A 25,224-nucleotide genomic window follows, 5' to 3' on the forward strand; every position below is an offset into this window, starting at 1 on the left:
TAGACCAGAGGATGTACATTGGTACAGATAGCAACTGGAAACACAGGGAATCCAGGACAGATGATCCCTTCAGGACCAGTGGTGAGAGTGGCGATGCCTGGAGGGTGGAGGGAATGTGGGATGGAAAGGGGGAACCGATTACAAGAATCCACATATAGCCTCCTCCCTAGGGGATGGACAGCAGAGAAGAGGGCACGGGGTGGGGGTGGGGAGGACAGGGAACGTTGGACAGTGTAGCATATGACAAAATAACAATGATTTATGAATTATGAAGGGTTCATGGGGGGAGTAGGGGAGAGGGGGAAAATGAGGAGCTGATATTAAGGGCTCAAGTAGAAGGCATATGTTTTGAGAATGATGATGGCAACAAAAGTACATATGTGCTTGACACAATGGATATATGTACGGATTGTGGTAAGAATTGTAAGAGCCCACAATAAAATGATTTTTTTTTAAAATAAATTCACACTGAATGGAAATTTCCTGAGTTATTCTGGTAATCCAGTTAAAGACACGTGTTCCAAATTGTAGGACATTTATTTTCAACAGTAAGATAGAGGCAAAGCCATTATTGGAAACTTTCTATCTGCTCTGAAGGTTGAGCTACCCCCAAAAGCATGAAATTAATAAAATATGTCTTATTTTTTTAAAAATCAAGCACTGGAATCCCTATGAAGGACAGTTGTACTTTGACTCACATGGGGTCACCATAACTTGGAATGGACTTGATGAGAACTGATTTTGCTGTGTGTGTGTGTTTAATAAAGTACACTCACTAAATATGGTAGCCACTAAGATTTTAGTAGGAATTGGGCGTATTACCTATCATGCTTGTCCAGCAAGACCTTTGCAAGAGCGTGTCTCCTACAGTAGCAGAGGCAATACATGTTTTGGAGGAATGTTTAACAAAATCCCTTTGAAATGTTACAGCTGTATTCTAATGGTAACCAGTATACTCTTTATTTAAGGATATTAAAAAAGTTGATGAAGATATGGAACCTGTGACATATGCTACTGAAAAAAGTATTGGTTCAGTTCCTCCAAGCTCTGTGAATACCACGAAGTCAGGATTAAAGCCAGACTGTGATGGCAATTCTGAGAAACCCATGGAACATAAAGAGGTAATCATTCTACTGTCGTTAAGTTGCTCCTTGATGCTCAAAATGTTAGAATTCATTTATGATTGATACTACATAGCGATCCTATAGGACAGAGTAGAGCTACCTCCATGGGTTTCCGAGACTGTAACTCTTTACAGGAATAGAAATTCTCATCTTTCTCGTGCAGAGCGGCTGGTGATTTTGAACTGTAGACCTTGTGTTTGACAGCCCACTGCATAACCACTATGCCACCAGGCTCCTATACCCAACATAAGTCTGCCCCCAAATTTGTTGTAGTATTGCTGAGACACTCTAAGGAGGTCTCTAATAAACTTTCATTTATGTCGGAGGCTGTTATTGAGGCAAGAAGTCTCATGCGAATGTTACAAACTTACATCAACAGATAAATGGATAAATAATGAGCTATCCAGTCAGTATAACACTACTCAGCAAAAGAAGGAATAAACTAGTTAAATCTCCAAATCATTTGGCAGAACAAAAGCAGCAGCACCGAAAATGAAAGTACATACTGTTTGCTTCCATATAAATTCTAAGAAGTGCAAACTAATCTAAAGTGGCAGGAAGCCTATGAGCGGCTGCAGGAGGGAAGGAGTGGCAGCTAGGAAAGATTTACGCACGAAATCACAGAAAATAGGAGAACCTTTTGGAGCCATGGATTCATTACCTAGACTGTGGGGAGGGGCCCACCACTATATACTAATGTCCAGTTATCAAATTGCACCTTTTAAATATATGCAATTTGTTGCAATGAAAAGTATAACTCCATATAACTCTAAAAAACATCAAATAAAGTTTAAAATCCTTTAAGATAGTTTTTCTTTCTTTTCTTTAATATGTTTTTGTTTTATTGGCACATAATTCAATTCAATATAACACAATAGTTCAATCACATCGACAAGAGTTGTACAATCATCACCACAATCAGTTTTAGAACATTTTCTTCATTCTCCTTTTTATAAGCAGGTTGATTGGGACATGATGCATATATCATAAAATTCAATAATTCAATCATATCAAGGGGCAAACAATTAAGTGTAGAACATTTTCTTCTTTCCTGTACTCCTTGTTATAAGATCCTAATATCCCTTCTAACTGCTTAGCATTCATGTCTTTTTAGATCACGATCTCTTAGCACGGGCTCACAGCCTGCAGTTTCTTTAGGTTGCACAGAATCTGTCGTGATTTTACCGATTTTTTTTCTTATTTTGTCCCAGTCCATTTTATTCTTTACTATCTTGATAACAAGGGCCCCTGGTGGCATTGTTGCTTAGGCATTGAACAGCTAGTGGCAAGATCGACAGTTCAAACCCAACAGCAACTCCAAAGGTGAAAGATGAGGCTGTCTGCTCTCTAAGTGATTTCCAGTCTTGGAAACCCTATCTAGGGGTTGCTATGAGTCAGAATTGACCTGCTGGCTGTGGTTTTGGTATCTTCATAACAGTATTTAAGTGATACCTATTTTCCTAACCTGATATTATATTTTCACAGAGGCAAAAAAATAATTATTTTTAAATGATCTGTACAATACAAATTATCCTATAAAAGTCAGAATGTTCTGGAATTTTAAAAGACAATCTTTATAAGACAGTCCTTCTGCTTAAAAAAAAACAAACAAAAAAACACTCAAACTCACCACCATCGACTTGATTTCAGCTCACAGCAGCCCTGGGAAACAGAGTAGAACTGCGCCTGTCAGTGCTGGAGATGGTAAATCTTTATAGGAATGGAAAGCTTCAGCTTTCTTCAGAAGAGCAGCTGGTGGCTTAAAACTGCTCACCTCGGGGTTAGCAACCCAAAGTCTAACCCACTACACTGTCAGATCTCCTCCTGTTTGCTAGACTCCGTAATTTACTAGGACGTGCCAAGCCTCAGTTTGCTTAGGAGAATGCTGGACAATGAATTAAGACCAAAGAGGAATTCATATGATTACCGCGTATGAATTATGGTTCTGGGGAAGAAGGCTGGAAGTACCGTCAACTGGCAGAAGAACAAGTCTATCTTGGAAGAAGCCCAGCCAGATGCTCTTTAGAAAAGAGGAAGGCTCGAGGAGTTCAAGAACAAAGAAAATGTTTGGAAACTGACTGTGGTAACAATTGAACTATGGGATGCTATGATATTTGTAAGAGCTCCCAGTAAAAGGGTTTTTTACAAAAGAAGAAGAAAAGAAATGAGGATGGAAACACTCCATCTCACATATGTGGGACATTCTGTCAGGAATGACTGGTCCCTGGAGAAGGATAGTGTGTTTGGTAAACTACCGTATATACTCAAGTATAAGCCAAGTACCATAAATACTCAAGTTTTTCAGCATATTTTAATGCAGTTTTTGTGGTAAAATTAGTGCCTTGGCTGATATTCTGGTCGGTTTACACTCGAGTATATACGGTAGGTCATAGAAAGAGAAAGACCCTCCAGGAGATGGACTGAGATGGCGGCTGCCACAGTGGGCTCAAACATAGCAACCACTGTGAAGAGGGGCCAAGACCAGCCAGGCAGCGTGTCCTTCTATCGTACTGTACACATGAGCACGAGTCATTCCTGTGAGAAGGAATCAACTGGCCGCCCCTAACAACAACCCGAGGGGAACAATGAGATTAAGGAGGCGCACACTCCTTGAAATAATTGATCATTTGAGATGAAAGGGCAGCGTTTTCCCAAGGACTAAGTTCAGAAGGCAGAAGGGATTAGGACAGAAGGAACGGAAATGGGAAACACCGGAAGGAAGTGGGATAAGTGATATTACATCTTGGGTGTTGCGATCAGTGACATGAAATAAAATGTGTATGAATGGTGTTGCGATCAGTGACATGAAATAAAATGTGTATGAATGGTTGGGTGGAAAACTAATTTGTTCTCTAAACCTTAATCCACTTCACAAGTAAAAGTGGAAATAAATTGAAGCAATCAGGAAAAATATGGCTACTGTGTTGTGCAATATACATAAGCCTTCCTCTGTAATAAAATATAGGAGTCCTGCCCCTTGTGGCTTAGTGGTTACGCTTTGAGCTGTGATCTGAAAGGTCAGCAGTTCGAAAGCTCTAGCAGGTCTGTGGGAGAAAGATGGGGCTTTCCACTCCATAAAGAGTTACAGTCCCAGAAACCCACAGGAGCAGTTCTGCCATGTTCCACAGGGTCACTATGGCAGGATGGGCTCGACGGCAGTGAGTTTGGGTTGTTGTTTGGTATTGTTTCGGGTGGCTATTGGACTACAAACCATAAGGTCAGCAGTTTGCAACCACCAGCAGCTTCTCAGGAGAAAGAGCAGTCTTTCTACTCCAGCAAAGATTTACAGTCTCAGAAACCCAGAGGCCGTTCTCCTCGGTTCGACAGGGTTGCGCTGAGTCAAAATCAGCACAACGGCGGTGAGTTTTCCTCCGTAACGGGAGAAGCAGGGGCTTGCAGTTGAAGCCTCAGAAACCCACGGGGCATTCAAGCCCATCCTGTAGGGTTGCTGTGAATCCGAATAGACTTGATGTCAGTGAGTTTTTGCTTTTGTTTTTCCCTCTGTAATAATAACCTCAGCAGCAGCAATGGCTACTAACATTGTTAGCCGTTTACTAGATGCCCCAGCCTGCGTGGTGCAAATGGCTAACACACGAGGTGGTAAACCACAAAGTTAAACACTCTAGTCCACCCAGGGGAGCCAGAAAAAAAGGCCTGCCAATCTGCTTCAGAAAAAAACAGCCAACGAAGGCCTTCTGGACGCCAGTTCGACTTGGGCAGACCCGCAGTTATTGTGCGTTGGATTTGACTCAACCACAACGGGGCTTGTTTTAGTTTCTTCTGAAATGATGTGTGCTTGCTTTCCTTCACTTCTACTCAGAGTAGTTCTATGAAATAGGTATTACCCCCCCTTGGAAAGATGGTGAAGTCCTGACAACTGTTAAGTAATTTGCTGAGACTTTGCAATGATTTACTTGTAACTAGAAACTCTAAAAGAAATCCAATATCAGAACTACATCTATTTGAGATATTGATTCATATAGATATATGTATATATAAATATATTTCAGATATTAGATTCATTCACTTTAGAGTTTCCATCCAACAAATGCATAATCACTACGCCACCCCGGGGACTATATTTTATTACAGAGGAAGGCTTATATATATTGCACAAAACAAGTAGCCATCTTTCTTTCTGATTGCTTCAATTTACTTAAACTTCTCATTGTGAATTGGATTAAGGTTTGTAGGACAAGTTAGTTTTCCATCATATGTGTACATATGTAAGCGAATCATGAAACTCTGGACATTTTTCATGCTTGGAGTCTTAGAAATGCTTTTCCCTTGAGAGTTTTCTGTGCTTGGTTCCTTCCTGGATGGTGTCTTCTAGAAGGACTTTGCCCCCAGTTTAGAGGAGTAGAGAAAAATATCCTTGTCCAATTTATCTGGGCTTCTTGGTAGATTTGTTAATGATGTGTAAAATGTCCAAAGGGGGTAAACTGCACTTCGGAGTGCGGTTCTTTCATTGTGCGTGTTGACCTATAAGAAAATAATGTCTACTTTTACTCCGCCGCCAGTACACCACTTGAAGTTTTACATTATAACTCAATTCATAATTGGTTACCTTCTCTCCCCTCCATTGTGCTCTCACACTGTGGCTCTTAACCAAAATATTTTCTTTTCAGACAAGTCTTCCTGAAGTGTCTCTGCTAAAAATCATGAAATTAAATAAGCCAGAATGGACTTTGGTGGTTCTGGGGGCTTTGGCTTCTATTCTAAATGGAATTGTTCACCCAGTCTTCTCCATCATCTTCGCAAAAATTCTAACTGTAAGTAAAACTAATTTGCTAATATTTCTAGCAATTTTCAATAAAGCATAGCCTGGGAGAACAGATGTGTTGCACTGTAGCCCAATAAGGAAAAAATTGGGACTTTTAATGAGCCAGTGCTACTTTGGAGTCCATAACAGGAGGGTCAGGGAATGTTCGCCGGGGATAAGCCAGCATCTGCTGTGAAGTGTTCTGCAGGCCCCTGTTGACTGAACAATTAGGTTTGCTCATTTGACTCCAATGTTGTATCTGCATTCCAGAGTACTGAAGCAATTAAATACGCCAATAAAATTGCTCCCTTTGCAACTAGTCAGAACAATAGCAATGTTTTTTATTACCAACCAGCTCAGGGAGATGAATCACATGACTTGTCAATGTGCTGAAAGATCCTAGAGAGATGGTGGGTTCAAGGATCTTACTTGATTCATGCACTTTCCCCATTTGCAGAGTGACACCTTGTCTATTAGATGCCAATAGGTATACCATTGCTCAAGATAGAGACCATTTCTCTGGACATGTGTATAATTCTCACCCTGTGAATAATACTCTAAATAAAGGAAGATTCAGAAACTTGACCAATGATTAAAAATAACAATTCACACAAACGGAAGATTTCTTAGAAAATATACCAATAATAATATAGCAGACAAAGGTCCTGCAGGCCTGATCCCATATTTATGTAGTAAGTGGTGGAAGTAAAGGTAAATGTATTTATCACATGTAAGGAATATAGACAATGGAACAGTGACACACAGTTTCCCCTGGCCCCAGCCCCACTCCACCCCCACAAACAGGTATATAACCTCCATTCTTATATTCAGATTCATGAGGTAGGGGAGGGTGTGTGTCAGATGATTATACATTTTGGTTTGCTTTTTTGTTTTTTCTTTGTGTGTCTTTTATATTTTTCACCAACTCCCTGGTTGAAAAGAAAAATAAAATGTTCCTTTTCAGATCTTTGGGAAGAATGATACAACCACATTAAAGCAGGAGGCCGAGGTTTATTCCATGATATTTGTCATTTTGGGGGCTGTTTGCTTTGTCAGTTATTTCATGCAGGTAAGCTACTAATAAACAGAACAAGCCTAGGCATGGCTACATTTTTATGTCCTCCCCTCTATTTGTTGAAAATATAATGCCTAAATGTTAAAAAGTAAATCTAGTTAAGAATAAACACATGTTTTCTCTCCCCCTCCTGACCTCAGGGGTTGTTTTACGGCAGAGCAGGAGAAATATTAACAATGAGATTAAGACGCTTGGCATTCAAAGCCATGTTATACCAGGTTAGTGTGGTGTATTTCTTTTATTTTATTTAAAATGTGCTCTAAAATAGTCTAGCTTGTAGTTGTTCCTTTTTTTTTTATTGCCTCAAGTTGATTAGTTGATTTGTTAGCATCATCTTTCTTCTGATCATCTAAAAACATGCTTTTTGTGTTCTGAGCTAGCGAGAAAAATCCACCCTCAGGATTCTTATAGTCTACTTTTATTTGGAGCAAGCCCCAAATTGTTATGTGCCAAATAACATTCTCGTTGGGGGGCTCACTCCTTGTTTCTGGCATTTATTTCAACAAATCTTTCTTTGTATGTGCACTGCAAGGCAGTAAGGTCAAAATCCGAGAACAAGTGAAAACTGAGAAAAGTTGAAACACCGCACTCCCTCGGGAATGCCCCAGAAGAAGAGTTGCTCGTTTCTCTTGCTCTCGTTCATGCTCACGGCTGACCTCCTTCCTCTGCAGCATTTGCAAAGCACCCCGTTTCTCTGCCCTGGTCGAAAGCGTCCTGAACTCAGCATCAGTCTAGCTGGCAGGAACACACCTGCCTCACACAGGAGCTCAATCACACCTGTGAAATAACTAAACCTAAGTGGATCAAGCAGTAATCTTGCAAAGCGAGTCTTGGGGACAAATGGCAGGCATGTCTCCGATTGGCACCTCTAAACTTCTTTCTTGAGGGCTGAGGTGGATTGGGTTCCCCTGAAAGCTAGTAATCATGGGAGACCTTCGCCTCCCTTTCTGTCACCAAAGCTCACCGTGCAGGAGTAAATAGCTTCCTGCCAGAGTAATTTCTTTTCAAAACTAGAGTTACTGTCACTCCAGCTGAGTCGTCAGAGCCAGTTCTTACATCTTGGGACTTTAGGAGCAGTGCTCCAGAGGGGAGTGTGTCCTGAAACTCCTCAGCTTTGTCCTCTTAAAACGACAGGATTCAAACTGCAGCCAAAGAAGGTAGTGGTTTCTCATAGCAACTCCGTGTTCTGGGACAGCTGCTGCCCGCCCTTCCACTCTCTGCTCAAAAGCATACTGTCTCCCCTCTGCGTCTTCCTTTGGATAGGCTCCTTAATCGGGGAGGGAGCGGGTGAGCCTGGGGGACCTGAAACACCTTAATGCCACAGCGTACTGTGGTTTTTGTTTTACTTTTAAACACCTTCTGTTTTTAACCTCAAGTATTTCCTAGGGGAAGATGAGGTTTTAGTGAACTAGTATTACATAATCACACATACTGACAATTTCTACCAGTTGTTTGTTGTTGTATTCTGTGGGAATTGATGGTCATTGCTCCCTATTCAAAGAAAATCATTTGATTGTCTTTATTTGTATTGTATACAAATGCTCCCTGCATAGCAGAATGTTCTATACAGAGAAGGATACATTTTGATTTCTCCAAGCATTGCTTTTAACTTCCCATCTGTTCACAGTCTTCTCAAAGCCAAGAGCCAGTTTCACCAGTGGAACCACTTTTAATCCAGTATGCTAATGGGTAACATTAAACCTTAATCCTCTGCCTAGCCTTAACCATGTGACTGCCAGGACACGCTTGGATAAAGGAGATTCTGACCCAAAGGATTCACTACTCCTTACCCCATATATGGACTCCGGTTCTCCAAAAAGCAGGCACACACTTCAGGAGTCAAACCCAGACCAAACACACAGCCACTGCATCAAGGCTGACCCACAGTGCCCCTTCAGGGCAGGGTCGAAGCGGCCCTGAGGGCATCCGAGACTGTCACTCTGGACAGGAGTAGAAAGCCTGGTCTACCGCATGAGGGACAGCTGGTAGTTTCAAACTACTTGCTGGCTTGGTGGGTAGCAGCCCAACATGGAACCACTAAGCTGCCCGGGCTCCTTCCTTCCAAGGTCTTGTATGAGGGTAATTAACGGATGCTCTGAAATGCCCCTTCAGCTCACTGGCTGTCTTCCCTCGTCATCGTCCACAGCCTTTCCGCCTCTTGCTTACCTCTGCCTTTTTACAATCAGAGGAGTGCCTTTGGCAAAGAGCAGTCCTTCCGGTCTTTCTAAGTGCTTTCACGGCTGTGCTTTGGTTCACAGTAAGGAAAGCTACTGTGGGATTTACCTCTTACCGTTGGATTTTCGCCCTCGGATAAGATGTTTTAAGGCTTCGAAAATGTGCTGAGGCCTGCAGCGCTTTTTATAACCATTTGAACCCTCTTTTGAAGTAGAGGTATTTATGGAATCAGGTGTGGTCTTTTTATAGGGATAAAATGTGAATGTTATTTGATGACTTGTGATCCTCCGAGATGAAGATTTATCCCAGAAGAAAAGAATGTTCAAATCGCCACTGTAAATAGCGTGGGACCTGCGAGAGCCGGAATTCGGCCTGCCTGCTTTGTTCTCCAGGGTCTCCGACGCTGCAGGCCTTGGACAGGGTGCAGACTTACTTTTCTACCGTTCCTTCTTAATGGAAAATGTTTTGAGTTTTTCTTCTCTGACAAGTTTCTGCCTTACCCAGATTCCAGTTTGCACCAGTTTTACGTGACTCAATACTGGTTATGCTTCAAACGTCAATCTGTATTTCTGAACAATAAATATTGACCTACATAGCCACTGCGATTTTGAACAGAAAGGGGACTTAGTTTTGCGCATTTTCCTCCAGTGTAAATTAATTAGGGCTTCTGTGAGGGCCTTCAAGTCAGAGGGAGATACCATTGATAGTGATCAATGGGGGCCTGAAAAGTACCTAAACTACTTTCCAATGGATATGGGGTGGCAAGTCTCTAAGTGGAAAAAAAGGGTAATTAATGAAAACTCAGTCAGAGGGCTGGCGGAACAGGAAAAGTGATGGAAACCCTGGCATTTGGCGATGCTGTTCTCAGGACTTGCCAGCAACGTGGCCTCAGGCAAGTTCCTTAATCTCCCTGTACCTTGGTTCTCTTGTTTGTAAAAGATGAATAATCATAGTGTCTACCCCATAAAATTGTTCTGATAATGAAATGAACAAAGGCGACATATGCCAAGCACTTATCACGGTGCCTGGCACATTGTTTTAAAAAAATGCTTTGCCATCAAGTCCGCTCTGACCCACAATGACCCCAGCTGTGCCCGAGGGGAACGGCGATCCACAGGATCTCGATGGCTGTGGCCTTTTGGAAGTAGATTGCTAGGTGCTTCTTCCTCGGTGCCTTTGGGCGGGTTCAAACTACCAACCTTTCAAGTTAATAGCCAAGTGCTTAATGATTGGGACCACCCAGGGTCTCCTGACACAAAATGGTCCTACAATAAAGGTCAGCTACTTTTTTTTTTTCTTTAGAGTTACAATATTGAAGGAGCCCATGAGCAAACTATTGACTGGTGAAAGAAGCATCCAAAGAAGATGTAAAGAACACACAGTCATTGTTCTGAAAATAATCAGGACTCACCCATTTCAATAGGTAGCATGTGATCAAGAAACCATGCTGCAGAAAGAAGTCCAAGCTGCATTAGTGACATTCGGAATGTAAATATAGCTATCGGGCTCCAGCAAATGCGAGAGCACCAATTGACATGTCTCAGAAAGCTGGCGCAGTACTGAACACACTCACTAGTCTATGGCAAAGATTTTGAAAGACACACCTGGCCAAACATCTGGAAGAGATCTATATTTGTGCTTATATCAAAGAAAGCGAACCCAACTGAATGTGGAGCGTATCAAACAATATCGTTGATATCAAGTGCAAGTAAAATTTTGCTGAGGAAAATTTTTAAAAACCACTTTCAGAAGTGCATTGATAGGAGCTGCCAGAAACTCATGCCAGATTCTAAAGATGACGTAAAGCAAGTGATATCATTGCTGATGTCACATGGATCTTGGCTAAAAGCAGAGAACATCTAAAAGATGTTTCCTTGTGTCTTATTGACTATGCAAAGGCACTCACTGTGTGGACTATAACTATCTATGGAGGACATCAAGAAAAGTGGGATCGGAACACTGTGCTCATGCCAAACCTTTACAAGGACCAGGAGGCAGTTGTTTGAGCAGAACAAGAAGATACTGCATGGTTGAAAATTAGAAAAGGTGTGCATTGGGATTGAATATTCTCACCTTGCTCACTCAGTCAGTATGTTGAGCAAATAAGAGAAGAAGCTGGACTATGTAAAGAAGAATGCAGCATCAAGATTCAACTTATTAACAACCTGCAATATGCAGATGATACAACCTTGCTGGCCCCAAACAAGCAGGACCAGAAGTCCTTGCTGATGAAGATCAAAGACTGCAGTGGTCAGTAGAGATAACAAGTCAATGTCAAACAAACAAACAAAGAAGATTCTCACAACTGGGGCAACAGAGAGCATCATGGAGAAAAGATTGAGCTTGTCAATTATTTCCTTTTACTTGAACCCACAGTTGGAATTCATGGAAGCAGCAGGGAAGAAATCAAGCAAAAGATTGCATTGGGCACAAGAGCTCTTCAGTGTGGTGAAGAGGAAAGATATCGCTTCAAAGACCAAGGTGTGCCTGACCCAAGTCATGGTATGCCCCATGACCTCGTGTGCAACTGAAAGCTGTACATTAAATACGGAAGACTGAAGAAGTGTGAAGGCCTGTGAGTTATGCTGTTTGGGGAGAATATTGGAAGTACCATGAACTGCAAAAAAAGCCCGAAACAAATATGTGCCAGAAAAAGGACAGCGATATGTGCCATAAAGGCAAGGATGACAAGATTTCATCTCACACACTTTGGACATATTATCAGGAGAGGCCAGTCCCTAGAAAAGGACAACATGCTTAGAAAAGTAGAGGGTCAACGAAGAAGAGGAAGACCTTTGATGAGATGGGTTGACCGTGGTTACAGCAATGGGCACAAAGACAACAACAGTAGTGAGGATGCCTCAGGACTAGGTGGCTTCTTTCTGGTGTGCCTCGAGTCACAGAGAGTCAGAGTCAACTCAACGGTGCCTAACAACAAAACAGATGTTTTTCTTCCGGTAACATTGTTTACTAGTATCAAACGTCTTATAGTATTGAAAAGCAAGGAGAGCTAAGGTGTGCCTTCCACAAACCAAGGTATTTTTCAGTGCCTCAGATGCATGTGAAAGTTGAATAAGGAAAACTGAAGAAGATGGGATACACTTGAATTACTGTGCGGGCAAAGAATATTGAAAGTACCAAAAGAATAAACAAATCTGTCTTGGAAGTAGTATGGCCAAAGTTCTCCTAAAAAGCGAGATTGGAAAAACATGGTCTTACATAGGAGGGGTAACCCCCCCAAAATGGATTTTTTTTTCAAAGCTATGTTTTGTTTATTTTTACAAAACAACCTTATCACCTTCAAAGTGGTACTCTCCATTAAATGTACACTCTCCAGTACACATAATGCATTTATCAAATCTGCAATTCCAGTCTTGGAGACATTTTTCAAACTCATCTGTTTAGATGGCTCACAGCACCTCCCTGGTTTTTTTTGTCACTTCTTCTGCATCATCAAATCACTGTCTTTTCGTGTCCCTCTTCATTTGAAGAAACAAAAAGGAGCGAGGTCAGGTGAGAAAGGTGTGAGGAACAAGAGAGGCATGATTTTTTTTGCCCAAAACTGGCACACTGAGATGGCTGCGTGAGCAGGTGCATCGTCATAGTGGCAAAACCAGTCTGCCGTCTGCCCCAAATCAGGCCTGATTTTGTTGCACACTGTTACTGATAACTTCCCCGTCTCTTCAATGGTCCGTTGTTGGTCTTTGAGCACAAGTGCACTATTCTTTTGTTTTGTTTTGTCGACATTTTCATCCATTCAGGAAATTGACAGACCTCAGAATAAGGTTTGTCATTAATCAACATTGCACCTCTTTTGAAATGAGAAAACCACTCATACACTTGAGTTTTTCCCATCGCACTGTCATTGTAAGCTGTGTTCAACATCACAACAGTTTCTGTGACATTTTTCCAGAGCAGGAAACAAAATTCCAGAGTCACTCACTATTCTTTTAAATCCTCCAGCATAAAAGACTGAGGTTTGAGCGAAACTGCTTTTATGAAAAAATTCACTGTGACTGAAGAGAACCTTCCTAGGCAATGCCACTTGGTGCCCTGACTCAGAGCGAGTTGCTCGATGCTCATCTGGGGGAGGGAAGTGGATGTATACTACGAAAGCTCTGCTCTGCTCAGCGCAGTGCTGGAGTTTGGGGGTACCCCCCTCATACTTTGGACACATTGTCCAGAGAGACCAATCCCTGGAGAAGCCCATCATGCTTGGTAAAGAAGAGGGGCAGTGAAGGAGAGGAAGATGGGTTGACAACAATGGGCTCAAACATAAGAACAACTGTGAAGAGGGTTGCAGGAAAGGGCAGTGGTTTGTTCTGTTGTCTGCAGGGTCCCTATGAGTTGGAACTGACTTGAAGGCACCCAAGGGCACCTAACAACAACAACAACAACATAGTAGCTGAAATTTCTTCGTGCATCCCAGCATCTAGAAACAATTTGTAAGTGTAGGGCATGTCTTCGTTGTTTAAATTGTACAATAAAAAATAGGTCATGCCTTTCACGTTGAGTGCCCCGGTTATTACCATTGCTGATGTGTGTGCACAATATGTTAGGCTCTGATTACTGTGGTGGTTTCGAAGGTGACTACTGTGCAGTACAAGTCAAGATCTCTACTGGATGCTCTTTGGGCATGTAGCACCCAAAGCTCATCAGGATACAACCTCAACCCAGCGGCTACAGAATAGTGCTTTGACACTGGGATCGTACCCTCCCTGCCTCCTGCCATATCCTCCAAGGGAGCTATCTTCTCATGCAACTGTCAGATTACTGTACACTCCTATTCGGTTAGGCCTTTGGCAGCCTGTTGGCAGCACTGTGTAGCCTGGCCCTCAGGACGCTGCCTGATTGTTGTAAGCCAACAATTCTTGTTGTTTTTCACTCACTAGAAAGAACACGGATTTCAGTGACTTTCTCTATGAAATTTTCATCGATAAGAACTACAAGTGGTTTGAGTGGGTGGGAGGAAGCATTTAATAGTTCATAAAAGGAAAGCAAGATTCCTCTGTTGAAGAAGGACTAAGAAATGCTGGTTCCATTTGCTATTGAAAGTGAAATTGGCTTTTCCTCCTTTTAATTCTGATCTGTCTCAGAATGCATAGTTCTTGGCTGCAGGGCTTTTACAGCCTTCTACCTTTTTAGCCTCACAATGAACAGTGCTCGGCTCCAGAAAGTGCCACTGACTTCCTGGCTCTCCGGGGTGAGCGCCTGAACCAACCGGGCTTGGCGTGGAGGCCTCTCCCTGATGCAGACTTGGCCACAGGTGGTTCAATGGTTTGATTTTGCAGCATTCGTTATGCTGTAAGATCCAGGGAGCCATAGGGAAGTGTCCGTAAAAACCTTGCTTCCCTGAATCCCAAAAACAATGGGAGAGAGTTTTTTATACTTTGTCCATTTAGGTAGAAAGATGTCGGTCTTTCTAAATTGTGAGATGCTTCGCTTTACTTTAGAAATAGATTCTGCAGTTCACCATCTAAGCATGACTTTATGGTTTGAAATTGCTGCCTTGAACATCAAGCATGATGTAGCCTGATAATGTGTTCAGGTCTTCAGACTGTAGCTACATATAGAGTCTTATGATTTAAGAAGGAAGTCATCTCATCCATCCATAGCTGTGTATAAAGGAGGTGGATAAAGACCTTCAACTTAACTACTGCAGAGCCACAAATCAGAGAAGGCTCCTTTTTTGCTAATCATATGTTAATTTCCTTCTTTACCTAGGATCTGTCCTGGTTTGATGACAAAGAAAACAACACGGGGGCCTTGACAACAATATTAGCCGTGGATATAGCCCAGATTCAAGGAGTATGTATTTTGTTTTTATTTACAAGAGGTGTGGGTGTGTGGCATATGTAGAAACACGTGTGCACGTGTGTCTGTGCATCTATGTGAGCTACGACGAGATGGCCACATCATTAAACAGAACAGCTCCGCCTCAAAGCTAGCAGGGAATTACCAGTGAAAGATACAAAGAAGCCTTTCAATTCTGGACAGAAATAAAGAGGGGCGGCTAATGAGAGGACTGAAGAAGATGTCAAGGATGAGTTAGAGAATTGAGCTCAGGATTCAAGAGACAAACATGAAACTGGACGGAAAGGAAAACATGCAAGTCAGAATTTTTATGAGGATAAAATTGGTTCCCATTGAGTCAATTCCAACTCATGGTAACTCCCCATGTGTCAGAGTTAAACCGTGTTCCAGAGCATGTTCATTGGCTAATTTTTTGGAAGGAGATGACCAGACCTTTCTTCCAAGTTACATGGACTCAGACCTCCACCCTTCCAGCTAGCAGCCAAGCAGTGTAACTGTTGGTGCCACCCTGAGATTCCCTCTCCCCAGAAACCAAATCTAATTTAAAAGAATGCTTAAACGTTCAGATTCATGTGTGCATCTGGAAATGATGCAGTGCTGGGGAATAGATCAAGTTAGACAGAGGTGTGCAGTCGGGCCCATCGCATACGTGTAAGCAAAACGCATCTGCATCATATTCAAACTCGGTTCCAGAACGACCAGCAAAGTAAATGCCAAGGTTGTACTTCCACAAGTGTAGGGATTCGCCAGCTGTGGGAGACATGAAGAGTACTTCGTGGATTTTCTTACAATTCTTTTAATAAAATTTCATTTTGTGTAAGAAATGGGATTTCAACTCCAAGGGGAGGAGTGCAAAAGCAAGATCAGCAAAAACTGCTTTTCTACTTTTCATTTAAATGAGGAGAAACCCGCAAATGCTTCATGAGAACAAGCGCTCTAGCGGCGCTCAGGCCCTCTCACTGTTGCTTTTGTGCATGAGGGCGACAAGACAGAATCATGGCCTTCTTCTGAATGGCAAGATCTTTTACAAGGATTGCTCTGCTTAGGAATCCCCCAGTGTTGATCACAGAGTTAGGACCAGAGTAGCAAACTATGTAACAAAACCCATCTGAATTGCATGTTTCTTTGAAAGGTTTTTTCCCCTATAGAGCATGGCAATTATTCAAACTTGGGGAACTTTCTCAAGAATCACTTGTTCAATATACATATATACAAGGGCACATTTCTATGAGCAGAGATGCAAACAATTTGATACAGTTGAAATACTGACACGCATCCATATTGGTTTGGGGAAACGTTTTATGGTACAGAAAGCATTCCAGGAGAAAAGAGCTTTTCTTTCTTTTTTTTTCAACTCTCCTCTCGGGACTCTTTCTCTTTATTTTGAAGTTAAGACTTTAGAATTTTATTAGATAGTACTCACATTTTTAAATAGGTCTAAGGAGCTTGGTTTTGCTAGCATAAATATGAGTGAAATGATGGAGAAAATTCTACCTACTACACCTATTCCTCAGATATCAGCTATCTCATTATTGGACATTTTGTGCTCAGCACAGGAGTAAAAATCTTTCTGGCTGCTTTGCCTGTGAAAATTGTATGGGACCAGCATCTTCCTTCCTCTGATTTGAGCAGGGGAAAGGCAAAACAAACTCAACATCAGCCCAAGGTTGATTTCTCTGAGGCAGAGGTCAGACGTGCCTCTACCCTCTGGCCTTCTTTACCAATTCAGATGCCAGCCATCCCTCTCATGGCACTCGCTGGGCTCGACAGTCCATTTCCAGGCCACACAGAACTCAGAAATAATATTCACAGTCACAAGGTTTAGTAGGGAAGTTAACAGTTTACAATTCAAAAACAGAAAATCTAAGGATACAGTTCTTTAGGTAAAGAGCACCTCTTCTCACCCATACCACAGTCAGGCCTATCAGGGGTCCTCGGTTGCTCAGCCACAACCTGCCCAGGCAAGTGTTACAGAGCTCCTTTAGTGTTGTCGATAAATGCCCATGAAGCACTCCTTCCACCATAATCCTCAGCTCAAAGGTGCTAGGCTCCAATTCCATGGGTTAGCAAACTTAACTCCCCCAAAGAAGTGCCCGAAAGTACCCAAGCACAAGCAAACCTCTCGCTCAAAGGCACTCAATTGTACTTGCTTTTTGTGCTGTGAAGAGGACTGCTGGCTCATGCTTGCTCTTGGTTCCGTGGCCTCTGCTACAGCTGCTCCTCTGCCGTGCCTCTGCCCCTCCTCTGGGGTCACAGCTCCCTCCCCTGGATCAAGGAGGTTCGGCACTCAGGGATCTCAGAGTCCAAAGGACCTGACTCTTCTCCTGACTCATCTTTCTTAATGATTGTCAGATGCCCTCCTTCCTGCTTCTGAGATGACTGCTGTGGTGGAATTCAGCTGGCTTCCACCAGTTTGGCAGAAGTGATACCAATTTTTGGTTGAGCTCAGGGAACCAGTTGTTAAAATGGCCATTGTAATCAGGGTTCTCTCAAAGATGGGTGGATGGAGCTGCCCAATGTGGAAATCACAATTTTATATCCCTTGCTCTTCTTGTTTTGCTTCGGTTTCCTGCCTTTTCTTTCCCAAGAGTTTTATTGGCAAGTAATTTACATACCTTAAAATTCACTAGCTCAGTCATTCAGTCATATCAAGGAGAGTTGTACAATCACCCCCACATCAATTTTAGAGCATCCCACCCCCACCCCCCATGGTTAAATTGCCTTTAAGATGAGTTATGCAATCACAGTCAGTTCTGTGCTCCCTCCCCCTTCCAGCCTTTATTAGTTACTCCTGAAATCTCCTTTCCCTCCCCATCACCCACCATTCCCCACCCCTGCATGCCCTACACCCCCTTGTATCAGTTATTGTCATTATGCATCCACTCCTCCTGTGCTTCACAGCTGGGAGGCCCAATGGAAAACAATAACAAACAAAATCACACTAAGGTGGTAAGGATAAAAACATAATAGTATCCAGACAAAAATACAAATAATGTGTACAAAGGAAAAGAGCCCCAACAACATTCAAAAAGCTAGGGGAAAAGTTTCTGTCATGGAACCTGAGTTAGTTAATGGTGCCAACCTGGCCGAAAATCACATATGGGGCTAATTGAAAGGCAGAGGGATAAATGGGTGGTGAGCCTCCCCTTTCTAGTTCTCGGGTCTCTTGCTTTGTGATGGTCGCACCAGGGTGCAGCTGCCTTAGCAGTTCCCTGCTTCAGCTTGCGAGATTGACTTCCTACAAGACATCCCCAAGGAGAAGCCACATGGACCTATCCCAATGCAGCCCTGGGTGCTGGAGCAGCCATGTGGAGACCCCTGCTAGTGCTGACATGCTTATTTGTTCACTGACTCAGCTTTCCTCCTGCAGTCGGCATCATTGCCTCTGTTTTGTGAGGTGGAGGACTTTGTGGACTGGTGTTGGGTTAATGGGTTAATGTTGGACTTGTGGGCTTGGGAAGCATTGGGTTGGGATGTTTCCGTGATGCACACTTTCTTTACATAAAACTCTCTTATACATGAGTTGCTGTGGATTTGTTTCTCTAAAGTACCTAGACTAATACAGAACCAGTAAGCGAGACTTGCACCCAGAACAGATTCGGGTCCTGTCTATAGGGTGGTCAACTGGCCAAGTATCAAGTTCAATCCAGCACAATCAGGATGACAATGATCTTTGCCAGACATCCTTACTCTTTTTTGATGCTCATCTGTGCAGCAATGTATTCTAAGCACCCATAGAAATGTGCACTCTGTCCATATTCCTGTTGGCTCCCATCAAGTCAGCTCCGGCCCACAGCGACCCTATGCACAACAGCCTGAAGCACTGCATGGTCCTGCGCCACCCTCACGGTTGCTCCTACGCCTGAGCCCGTGCTGCAGCCACTGTGTCAATCCATCTCCTTGAGGCCGTTCCTCTTTCGCTGCCCCTCTACTTTATCAAGCGTGCTGTCCTTCTCCAGGGACTGGTCTCTCCTGACAGCATGTGCAAAGTCTGTAAGACAAAGTTTCACCATCCTTTCCTCTAACAAGTTCTGTGGCCAAACTTTTTCCAAGATAGCTCCGTTTGTCCTTTTAGCAGTCCAGATTATCCTCAATATTCTTCTCCAGCGCCAAAATAGAGACTACCATGGTTGGAGTCAGGTGCACGTTAGTCCCCAAAGTAACATCCTTGCTCTTCAATACTCTAAAGAGGTCTCGTGCAGCAGATTTGCCTAATGAAATACGTCTTTTGATCTCTTGACTGCTCATTCCATGAGCGTTGATTGTGGATCAAAGCAAGACAAAATCCTTGATAATTTCAAATTTTCCTCCATTTATGATGCTACCTATTGGTCCAGTGGTGAAAATGTGGGTCTTCCTTACACTGAGTTATAATCCAGACTGAAGGCTTGACCTTCATCAGCAAGTGCTTTAAGTCCTCCTCACATTCAGCAAGCAAGCTTGAGCCATCTGCCTATTGAAGGCTGTTAATAAACTTTCCTCCACTCCTGACTCATCCTTCTTCGTCATAGAATCCAGCTTCTCTGGTCATTTGCTCAGCAGACAGTTTGAACAAGTATGGTGAGAGGACACAACCCGGATGCACACCTTTCCTGATTTTCAACCGTGCAGTGTGTTCTTGTTCGTTCACACAACTGCCTCTTGATCCATGTACAAGTTGCTCTTGAGCATAATGAAGTGTTCTAGAATTCCCATTCTTCTCAAGGTTATCTGAAGTTTATTGTGGTCCGCACAATAAAATACCTTTGCAGTGTCAATGAAGCACAAGTAAACGTCTTTCTGGTCTTCTCTGCTTTAAGCCGAGATCCATCTGACATCAGCAGTGACATCCCTTGTTCCATGTCAGAATCTGACCTGAACTTCTGGCAGTTCCCTGACAATGTCCTGCTGCAATGGTTGTGGTAATCTTAAGCAAAATTTTACTTGTGTGGGATATCGGTGATATTGTTCTAAGGCTCAAGCATTCTATTGGGTCACCTTTTTTGGGAATGGGCACAAATGGATCTCTTCCATTCAGTTGACCAAATAGCTGTGTTCCAAATTTCCTGTCATCCATGAATGAGTGCGTCCTGTGCTTCTTCAGCTTGCTGAAACCTTTCGTTGCATATTCCATCAATTCTTGGATCATTGTTTTTGGCTAATAATTCGGTCCATAAGTATAAAGCACTAGACAGAACTATGCTTATAATATTTTTATTCGTTTCATAAAACTCATTCTGCTTTTGATGAAGTACCACATTTTTATCCCCATGGGTTTGTTACTTCAATAAACAAAAGTATAACAGAAAGAGAAAAAATGCCAAACAACCAGAGGGTGACACGCTGTCATTTGTTTCAGTGTGTATTACACCCCAAATTCCCATGAGATATGATGAGTGTGCTGGTGTTCTCCAATTGGTAAAACCAGTAGGAAGCTAGGAAACAATGACCCAATAGAAATAGAGCGGTCCATATGAAAAAAAAAGTTGGTGAATTAATTACTTCAAAAACCTTCAGATATATAAAATTTGCGGAAAATCATCTATTTGTCAGGCTTTCTCAGAAAAAAACTTCTAGAAAACGTTGCAATGAGTTTTAATAAATGATTGATGGATTGTGGACATTTAAAAGCAAATTGTAGCCAATTTCAAGATAGTAATATCTTGAAAGATATTTCTTTTGAAAGAAATGAAAGACATTTGCCATGTCTCAGTGAGGACCAGGTGCCTACACAATCTCTCCACTGGCACTCTATAACAAGCAGGGTCAGTTTTCTATCAAAATAAGAAAGTATGGAGGCGAGGTGCAGTGTGCTTGCACTACCAAGGTAAGATGGCAGGTAGTGCGGAACTGAAGATCGGAAAATCGAGAGAACGTGGCTGCAAGCTGGGGTCCAGAGCTGGCCAGACATGGAAGAGAGCTCGTCTGCTCCTGGCTGTGGACACTGAGCTAAATCAGCTTCTGAGGACAACCGCAGCCGATGGCAATCCATCTGGTGATCAATCTGCCTGCCCGCCCTCGCCCTCACATCCCCTTCAAATCCCAAACTTCAGAATTTCAGCTATGGAGGTACTGGGAAGGGGCTGTTGATAGCATGAATGACTGTATAACCCCACTCACAGAATTGTGTGTGAAAGGAGACAGTCACTATCTGATAGTAGATGGAGTAAGATACGGGCAAAAATGGATGGATAGATGGATGGATGGATGATAGATAGATGATAGATAGATAGATAGATAGATAGATAGATAGATACATACATACATACATACATACATACATACATACATACATACATACATACATACAGGTTCCTGGGGAGTTGTGTGGGGGAGAAAGGGGGTCAAGGGGAACTGATATCAAGGAGTGCAAGAAGAAAGAACGTGCTTTGAATCTGATTGTGGCAGCAATGGTACAACACTACTTTATCTGATTGAACTCTGAAATGCTATGACGTCTGTAAGAGCTCCCAATAGAAACATTTTAAATAAAAGAATTTTTTTAATTACACTATCTCGAGTTTTGGGAGCCAGATTGCTGGAAGATTAAAGAAGTATTAGCTCCATGGAAAGCAGCTGAATAACAATTGCTCATGTTAGTGACATCTTTCATTACTAAACTGATACTAGTGATTATTGAGATTTCGTAGAAAATGTTCTGAAAAACTCCCAGAAGTATGCAGTTCCTGAAAGTGTGCAAAGAGTTGAAAATATTGTCAGAGCAATTGCCTTAACTTCATCAGGAGCAAAAAGGAGTTTTTCAAAGACAAACATATGATGTTCAGAGAAGAGAAATCACCTGTTTCTAATATAGCAAACACAATGACTATTCGTCTAATTAGTCTACTAAAGGAGTGGGATTCTACTCCTGCAGTGAAAAGATGACTAAGGATAAATCACAACTAATAATGCTTGGATAAAAGTGAAGAATATTGCAAGTGAGATGCCAATCAAGAAGCAATATGGAAATATCTTTAACAGCTGTATTGCTTTTTGTCAGGTATTATTTGATATTTTTCATTAATATTTTATACCTGCCTTATAACTTAATCTAATTTTGTTATAATTAGATATAATCTAATCTAACTTTTTTATTGTTCTTATTTAAATACTGACTATGCAATAATAAAGGAACTTTTGGTATATCATTTTTTATACTTAAAACAGTCATTAAGGCAACAAATCAGTTGTTAAATTATTTAAATCCCACCACAGGATGAGTGATTTTATAACTAGTTGGATGGCAAAACTGACCAATCCCCACATTCAAGTTAAGTTTTTACAATCACAATTAACTTTCCAAGCCATCACTCTAACTAAATCATTTATTCTATCAGCATCGTTCCCACCCTCTCTCACCCAGACCCATCGGGAAAAGAGGAAACACCATCAATCTGCATGCACTTGTTTGGTGGAAGTTACAGAGACTAAATCTAGAACAGTCGCATCAAGTAAATCCCTGTACCACATGCACCTTAATGGCAGGTGTCCTGCTGAAACCAATCCTGGATGAACGTAAGAGGAATGAATGCTGGCTGCGGTGGTTGACCCATGGCACTCTGTGGTTGGGTAGTAATGTAATGATGTCATTTGACAGTTAAATACTAGGTAATTTAACAGTTAAATAATAATGTAATCTGGCAAGTATATATAATGAGTAGTCATCCTCCATTTTCTAATGTGGCCATCCTCCATTTTCACATAATGCCCATTTTTATATAACGATCTGATCTTTGAAACCTAATCATGCAGATCAATAAGGGGGGGGGGGGCGGTGTAATCCAAGAATGAGCATGCCATCCTACTTTCACATACCGCACACTTAACGGAATGACAACTTTACCTTTAGGAATTCCACAGTTGACTCACTCTAGTCAGGATTACCATAATTCCATTCAAGTCTCCAGTCTACAAAACGTGCCCCTCTTCTTTAGTATGTTAATGATTGTCTCTCATTACCTATCATTCAAATTTCTTAGAATCCAATGAGACAGGCAGTCTTGCCAACAGCTATGTTTTACATGTGAGGCATCTTCTCTTTGAGCAAAATTACCAAATTACCAATTAGTAATGAAAGCATTACTTTCCTGACATTCATTGGTTGTTTTCTAATAAGTAGTGTTGTCTCTCATCAAAATAAGTTAATGAGAATATTTGTCAGGCCTGATTCTGTATGAGCATCTGACTAATACTACTTGATCATTTGAAACTTTCCTTGCAGGAATAATCTTTGTTCTCATAATAATTTCTGAGTAAATCAAACCATTTTCTTTGAATGAAAAGTAGTAGCAAGAGAATAAAAGCCTGCAACAATGATAGCTGATTGTAAAGTTGCTGCATTTAAGAGGTAAAACAACCAATTATTAGAGTCAACATAAAAATGCCTCTTTAATAAAAATAAATATTATTTTAAAACCCTTATTAAGTCAAAAGACATGCCCCCGGACATCTTTAGAAGCCCTGCTACTTTGACAATCATGATTAAAAAAAAACATGCAAGTGAAATAGGGGAATAGAGCACTATGTTTCCTAGGATAGTTGCTGCATCCGATGTAATGTGTATTGTTTTAGTCCAAGGTCATGGCTGATTGTCAGTCCATCCGTCAGCAGCTTAGTTGCTGTATATAAGTTTGTTTTCTACAAAGGACAATGTCACTTTTGTTCTTTGGGAAGCTAAGTTCCAAAAAATCACAAGGCGTTGTTTTTCCTGTACATTTCACTATGCCTTTTCATCAAAGCAAAGTCTTATTTTGGTCTACAACAAGTTGTGTTATGATTAGTTAAAGCAGGAGTCCTCAAACATTTTAAACAGGGGGCCAGTTCACTGTCTCTCAGACCCAGTGAAGGACTGGACTAGTTTAAAAAACTACTATGATCAAATTCTTATGCACACTGCACATATCTTATTTTGAAAGTTAAAAAACAAATGGGGCAAAAACATCTGGTGGGCCAGATAAATGTCCTCGGCGGGCCACATGTGGCCCGCGGGCCGTAGTTTGAGGACTACGTAAATGTAATGTAATTATATGTTTTTATATTTATACAGCCTATCAAGTACAAATATAAAAAATATATATGTATATGTCATCCATGCTAAATATTACTAGAAATCAATCTGACAGGAATATATCAAGCAATTGATGGCAGGTTAATTTTTTATTAATATTTAAATGAAATTTATTTTTTAAAACAAAATATTTTGTTTACAAAACTTGATTCCAATTTTTAAACTTTATTTCTGACTATGATGTTTGTATTGTTAGTTGCCATCCATTTCATTCCAACTCAGGGTGTCCTCATGTGTACAGATCACAACTGCACTCGATATTCAGTTTCCAAGACTGTGATATTTTGAAACCAAATAACAAGGGCAAATCTAGGTAGTTTGACATTCCCACCATATATATATATATATAAATCATTTTATTGGAGGCTCATACAATTCTTATCACAATCCATACATACATACATCGTGTCAAGCACATTTATCCATTTGTTGCCATCATCATTCTCAAAACATTTGCTTTCTACTTGAGCCCTTAATATCAGCTCCTCATTTTCCCCCTCCCTCCCCCATCCCGCCTCCTTCATGAACCCTTGATCATTTATAAATTATTATTTTGTCATATCGTACACTATCCGACGTCTCCGACATTCCCATCTTTCAACTAGCAGTGGAGTCCTTACACTGTGGCGCCACCCAGTCATATTAGTATCTATGGTCATCAGACAGCAGCAAAATCACAGCTGCCAAGTCCATGCCAACATTGAGTAACTCTGTAGGATAGAGTCAACTTCCCCCTAGGATTGCCAAGGCTGTAAATGAGTCCGTGTGTGTGTGTGTGTGTGTGTGTGTGTGTGTATGTGTGTAGATGATAGATAGATAGATAGATAGATAGATAGATAGATAGATAGATAGATAGACAGACAGACATATATGAAACACCTCACTGTCACAGAGTCAATATTAACCCATAACAACCCTATAGGATGGGGCAGAACTAGCCCTGTGGGTTTCTGAGACTGTAACTCTTTATGGGAATAAAAAGTCCCATCTTTCTCCTAAAAAGTGGCTGGTAGTTCCCAACTGCTGGCCTTCCAGGTAACAGGCCAGTGCATAACCACTATGCTACCAGGGATCCTTTTTAAATTGTGCCCTATAGGGGCATTTAATCTTGACTGTAATGTGGGGCAAAGTTTCCTAGTCCAGGAGGAATGCTCAATTCCACAGAAGTATTAACAAGTCTTGTTATTTTAAAAGAGAATGATTTTTTTTTGATATTTCAATGAAATGT

General features: G+C 41.5%; 1 protein-coding gene across 1 annotated transcript in view; it reads left to right on the forward strand.

The window, feature by feature from the left end:
* ABCB5 (ATP binding cassette subfamily B member 5) overlaps window positions 1-25,224 on the forward strand; it is a 124,062-nt gene that overhangs the window by 64,593 nt on the left and 34,245 nt on the right. Inside the window, exons 15-19 of the mRNA XM_004702711.1 lie at window positions 969-1,121; window positions 5,753-5,896; window positions 6,851-6,955; window positions 7,102-7,179; window positions 14,861-14,944. Of these exons, the coding sequence (XP_004702768.1) occupies window positions 969-1,121; window positions 5,753-5,896; window positions 6,851-6,955; window positions 7,102-7,179; window positions 14,861-14,944 (564 nt within the window). The remainder of the gene's footprint in view (window positions 1-968; window positions 1,122-5,752; window positions 5,897-6,850; window positions 6,956-7,101; window positions 7,180-14,860; window positions 14,945-25,224) is intronic.

Source organism: Echinops telfairi, unplaced genomic scaffold (genome assembly GCF_000313985.2).
Source record: "Echinops telfairi isolate 266 unplaced genomic scaffold, ASM31398v2 ScPeMD7_23;HRSCAF=83, whole genome shotgun sequence".
In the NCBI taxonomy this organism is placed as follows: Eukaryota; Metazoa; Chordata; class Mammalia; order Afrosoricida; family Tenrecidae; genus Echinops; species Echinops telfairi.